At 46.0% G+C, this 6082-nt stretch overlaps 1 protein-coding gene across 1 annotated transcript; it reads left to right on the forward strand.

Moving 5' to 3' along the window:
* Positions 1–2589: 2589 nt before the first annotated feature.
* Positions 2590–3933, forward strand: LOC106607808 (dihydroxyacetone phosphate acyltransferase). The gene is made up of 3 exons (XM_014205171.2): positions 2590–3052; positions 3431–3553; positions 3726–3933. Exons 1-3 carry the CDS (start codon positions 2876–2878, stop codon positions 3900–3902), a joined length of 477 nt encoding a protein of 158 aa, XP_014060646.1. The 5' UTR covers positions 2590–2875; the 3' UTR covers positions 3903–3933.
* Positions 3934–6082: the final 2149 nt, after the last annotated feature.

Consider the following 6082-nt stretch of genomic DNA (forward strand, 5'->3'; position numbering starts at 1 on the left):
GCTTGGACATCAATTGTCCAATCTGTATCTTCATGCAAAACTCCTAGAAATGCAGCAAAAATGCAACTCTTCATCACTGTTTTCATTTCTTCACATTGGAGGGTTTTATTTATCCAATCGATCAGAGCAAAACACCAGTCTCAACGTCAAAAGCGAAGAGGCGACTCTGGGATGGTGGCCTTCTAGGCAGAGTTGCAAAGAAAAAGCCATGCCGCAGACTGGCCAATAAAAAGAAAAGATTAAGATGGGCAAAAAACACAGACACTGGACAGAGGAACTCTGCCTAGAAGACCCTGCCTAGAAGGTCGCCTCTTCACTGTTGACGTTGAGACTGGTGTTTTGCGGATACTATTTAATGAAGCTGCCAGTTGAGGACTTGTGAGGCGTGTGTTTCTCAAACGAGACACTCTAATATACTTGTCCTCTTGCTCAGTTGTGCACCGGGGCCTCCCACTCCTCTTTCTATTCTGGTTAGAGACAGTTTACGCTGTTCTGTGAAGGGAGTAGTACACAGCGTTGTACGAGATCTTCAGTTTCTTGGAATTTCTCGCATGGAACACGGGGAGTTTGGTGGAGTCAGGTTTGGGACCTGAGCCAAATCCTAGTGCTTACCGTAGGGAGCGTGTGACCAGTCAGGTACCGTGTTATGCGGTGATGCGCACTGTATCTCCAGTGCGCATTCATAGCCCGGTGTGCACTGTGCCTGCGCCCTGCATTTGGCAGGCTAAAGTGAGCATTCAGCCAGGACGGGTTGTGCCGGCTCAGTGGTCCTGGTCTCCGGTGCGTCTCCTCGGTCCAGGATATCCTGCACCAGCTTTACGCACTGTGTCGCCAGTGCGCCTTCACAGCCCAGTGCGTCCTGTGCCAGCGCCCCGCACTTGCCGGGCTAAAGTGAGCATTCAGCCAGGACGGGTTGTGCCAGCTCTACGCTCCAGACCTCCAGTGCGCCTTCACGGTCCAGTATATCCTGCACCGGTTCTACGCACCAGGTCTCCAGTGCGCCTCCACAGCCCAGTACGTCCTGTGCCTGCTCCCCGCACTTTCCCTGAAGTGTGTATTTCCAGTCAGGTATGTCCTGTGCCTCCTCCTCGCACTCTCCCTGAAGTGCGTGTCCTCAGTCCAGTGTGTCCTGTGTCTGCTCCTCGCACTCGCCCTGAAGTGCGTGTCACCAGTCTGGTGCCACCTGTCCCGGCTCAACGCACTAGGCCTCCAGTGCGCCTGCCCAGTCCGGTGTGTCCTGTGCCTGCTCTCTGCACTTGCCCTGAGGTGCGTGTTACCAGTCTGGCGCCACCTGTGCCAGCCCCACGCATCAGGCCTCCAGTGCACCTTCCCGTTCCAGAGCTTCCGGCGACAGTTCCCAGTCCAGAGCTTCCGGCGACAGTTCACAGTCCGGAACCTCCTGAGACGGCCCACAGTCCGGAACCTCCTGAGATGGCCCATAGTCCGGAACCTCCTGAGACGGCCCACAGTCCGGAACCTCCTGAGACGGCCCACAGCCTGGAGCCTCCTGAGAGGGCCCACAGCCCGGAGCCTCCTGTGACGGTCTGCGGTCCAGAGTCTCCAGCGACGGTCTGCGGTCCAGAGCCTCCGGTGATGCTGGCGGGTTCGCAGGATGAGAGGGTTCTTCGTCCTGCACCAGAGCCGCCTCCTATGAGGCCACCAACATTAGACACCCCCCCTAACCCTCCCTTTTGGTTTCAGGTTTTGCAGCCGGAGTCCGCACCTTTGGGGGGGGGGGGGGGTACTGTCACTTCCTGACCATAGAGAGCTTGTATTTTTCTATGGTAGAGTAGGTCAGGGCGTGACTGGGGGGTTTTGTCTAGTTTATTTATTTCTATGTTTGTTCTAGTTTCTTTTTTCTATGTTGGGTTTTTAGAATGATTCCCAATTAGAGGTCATCATTGTCTCTAATTGGGGATCATATTTAAGTTGTTGTTTTCCCACTAGTGTTTGTGGGAGATTATTTTGAGTTAGTGTATGTTGCACCTCTTCGTCACGGTTTGTTGTTTTTTTGTTTATTAGTTTATTGTATGTCTTGCATAGTTTCACAGATAAATAAAGATGTGGAACGATACACACGCTGCGCCTTGGTCTCATTCATACGATGGCCGTGACACCTATGTAGATATTCCATTAAAAATCATCCGTTTCCAGCTACAATAGTAATTTACAACCTTAACAATATCTATACTGTATTTCTGATCAATTTTATGTTCTTTTATTGGACAAAAAAATTGCTTTCCTTTCAAAAACAAGGACATTTCTAAGTGACCACAAACTTTTGAACGGTAGTGTGTGTGTATATATATATATATATATATATATATATATTCATAGCAATTTAGAAATAGCCCAGCAACCCGTGACCAATACTTGTTCACCCAGGATATCTTTCTCAAAGTATCCCAATTTAACTGAAAAACTACGAACATGGCAACACTTTGCTACTGGACTGGCGAACACTGGACTGGCCAATGGTAGGCATTTTGTTAGTTCATCCATCATCCATCATTCCAGTGAAAGTGACCAATCGAAGGTTTCTAGACACCCATCCACAGTAAACCCACCCTCCATCAGCCTGAAATCCAAACCCAAAGGTGCCAAGACTTGAGAGAGCAATTTGATCAATTGAGAAAGTTGTATTTTTGATCTGTGACAATGAAGCGCTTAAGTTTAATGTGCGCTCTTGACTGACCTGTACACTCGCTGGACCCGTCTGCTCGCGTGCCCATTTTCTTCTCTCGATTGTGTTTGCTCGCAGAATGATGTTTCATCTTGCTCGCGCGCGCAATCTAGTGCTCGTTCAACTCTTGGATCGGATTTGAGAACATATTTAGCTGCCATTGTGTTTTTAACGTTACAGCAAAGGGAACCGATGCTAAAAAAGAGAGATAACTATGAAGACATTTTGGAAGAGAGGAGGAACTCCAGCGACTTGAAATATGCATTCGGGTGCTATTCACGGGTTCTTTACAAGGGACTCACTCCCTGCAATGCAAACATGCTCAAGAATATCGTCTATTCTGATCAGCTACGCTATGTGATTAATCAGGTAGGTAATTCATACCATTGGCCACATGTGCAAAGGTTGTCATGGTTGTTATAGGTTGTGAAGTGTTAAAATCTCAGTGTTTCTATTGAGCCTCACACCACAGTGACATCTCGACCCCTCTGATCCACAATTTTAGTCAACATGAGTAGATGACAAAATGTGTTGATCAAAGTGTGCAGGAATGTAACTTTGTATTGCTTTGCATGCAGGGTCATACTTGACCTTATCACTCAAGGGTTAATTCCATCCCTTCAGTGTTTAAACCAGTTTGACCACCAATGACTAATGTCTTGACAACTTTCTCTGAAACTGTCTTTGGGGTTAGGCAATGCATGTATTATCCATAACTCCTGTCTTCTGGTTGATGATCATGCCCAGGTGTCACAAGAGTCTGGCGAAGCCCATGACATCATCCAGGAAGAGCCCTGTGTCATTCTGGAGGAGATGGCCTACCGGCTCCAGATCAGCATCGTCCACTTCTTTGCCTTCACCCTCAGCAAGGTCTTCAAAACGCTCTTACAACATGTCTGTATTAATGCAACTATTCTAAGTCTGAGGTCTGTTATGAATGTAATGCAAAGTAGTACATTAAGGATTATGGGGCATGTGGGATATTAACTATTTTCCCTGTTAATAAAGTTAATTCATATCCACACATTCTTCATTTCTTCAGCTCCAACAGGCCATCCAGGAGCATCCTGTGGTGTTGCTCCCCAGTCACTGTAGTTACATGGACTTCCTGTTGATGTCCTACATTCTGTACACCTATGACCTTGCCCTGCCTGTCATCATAGCCGCGGGAAGTATGGGTGCTGAGGGTGCTGCAGCACCCCCTGAAAAATCTGAATAGAAAAGGAAATATATACAGTACCAGTCAAAAGCTTGGACATAACTACTCATTCAAGGGTTGTTCTTAATTTTTTATTATTTTCCACAGTGTAGAATAATAGTGAAGACATCAAAACTATGTAACCAAAAAAGTGTTACACAAATAAAATATACTTTTCATTATTCAAAGAAGCCATCCTTTACCTTGATGACAGCTTTGCACACTGTTGGCATTCTCTCAACCAGCTTCACCTGGAATGCTTTCCAACAGTCTTGAAGGAGTTCCTACATATGCTGAGCACTTGGTGGCTGCTTTTCATTCACTCCGCGGTCCAACTAATCTCAAACCATCTCAATTGGGTTGAGCTCAGGTGATTGTGGAGGCCAGGCCATATGATGCAGCACTCCATCACTCTCCTTCTTGGTCAAATAGCCCTTACACAGCCTGGAGGTGTGTTGGGTCATTGTCTTGTTGACAAAACAAATTATAGTCCCACTAAGCGCAAACCAGATGGGATGGCGTATCGCTGCAGAATGATGCGGTAGCCATGTTGGTTAAGTGTGCCTTGAATTCTAAATAAATCACTGACAGTGTCACCAGCAAAGCACCCCCACAACATCACACCTCCTCCATGCTTCACGGTGGGAACCACACATGCGGAGATCATCCTCTCACCTACTCTGCATCTCACAAAGACACGGCGGTTGGAACCAAATATCTAACATTTGGACTCATCAGACCAAAGGACAGATTTCCACCGGTCTAATGTCCATTGCTCATGTTTCTTGGCCTAAGCAAGTCTTTTCTTCTTATTGGTGACCTTTAGTAGTGGTTTCTATGCAGCAATTTGACTATGAAGGCCTGACTCACGCAGTCTCCTCTAAACAGTTGATGTTGAGATGTGTCTGTTCCTTGAACTCTGTGAAGCATTTATTTGGGCTGTAATCTAAGGTGCAGTTAACTCTAATGAACTTATCCTCTGCAGCAGAGGTAACTCTGTGTCATGTCGTGTGTGTAGGTGGCAGGGAAGTCAGGCGCAGGAGAATCAAACTTGGTATAAATGGAGTAGTTTAATAAAGTAAAACAAAAACTCCAAAACCAAAGTACATAATAAAATAAACGTGGGTACAAGAACCCGTCGCGCACCGATCCATAAACACGAGCATAACAACAAACAATCTCTGACAAGGACATGAGGGGAAACAGAGGGTTAAATACACAACATGTAATGAATGGGATTGGAACCAGGTGTGTAGGAAGACAAGACAAAACCAACGGAAAATTAAAAATGGATCAATGATGGCTAGAAGACCGGTGACGTCGCCGCCGAGCACCGCCCGAACAAGGAGGGGCATCGACTTCGGTAGAAGTCGTGACACTCTGGGTCTTCCTTTCCTGTGGTGGTCCACGTGAGAGCCAGTTTCATCATAGCGCTTGATGGTTTTTGCGACTGTACTTGAAGAAACGTTCAAAGTTCTTGAAGTGTTCCGTATTGACTGACCTTCATGTCTCAAAGTAATGATGGACTGTCGTTTCTCTTTGCGTATTTGAGCTGTTCTTAGTCTTTTACCAAATAGGGCTATCTTCTGAATACCACCACTACCATGTCACAACACAACTGATTGGCTCAAACACATTAAGAAGGAAAGAAATTCCACAAATTAACTTTTAACAAGGCACACCTGTTAATTTAAATGCATTTCAGGTGACTACCTCATGAATCTGATTGAGATAATGCCAAGAGTGTGCAAAGCTGTCATCAAGGCAAAGGGTGGTGTCACGTCCTGACCAGCAGATGGAGCTGGTGTAGTAGTTTGGGGGTCAGGACGTCGCAGTCTTGTGTGTGTCTTGTGACTCCTGATCAGGAACAGCTGGGAATCGTTGTTCCTGATTGGGAGTCATATATGTAGGAGTTGTTTGTCATTGGGGTTTGTGGGTGGTTGTTTTGCACTGCGTTTTTTAAATTTTTTTATTTTTTAAGCCTGCAAACTGTTGCTGCTGTCACGTTTATTGTTTCCTGTGGATGCTTTACTCCTTTTGTTGGGTAATTAAAAAATGAGTATTCACATACCTGCTGCGCCTTGGTTCATTTCAGAAGACAGCCGTTACAGGTGGCTACTTTGAAGAATCACAACTATAAAATATAAATATACAACTTTATTTGTTTAACACTTTTTTGGTTACTACATGATCCCATATGT

This window comes from Salmo salar, chromosome ssa06 (genome assembly GCF_905237065.1).
Source record: "Salmo salar chromosome ssa06, Ssal_v3.1, whole genome shotgun sequence".
NCBI classification, from domain to species: Eukaryota; Metazoa; Chordata; class Actinopteri; order Salmoniformes; family Salmonidae; genus Salmo; species Salmo salar.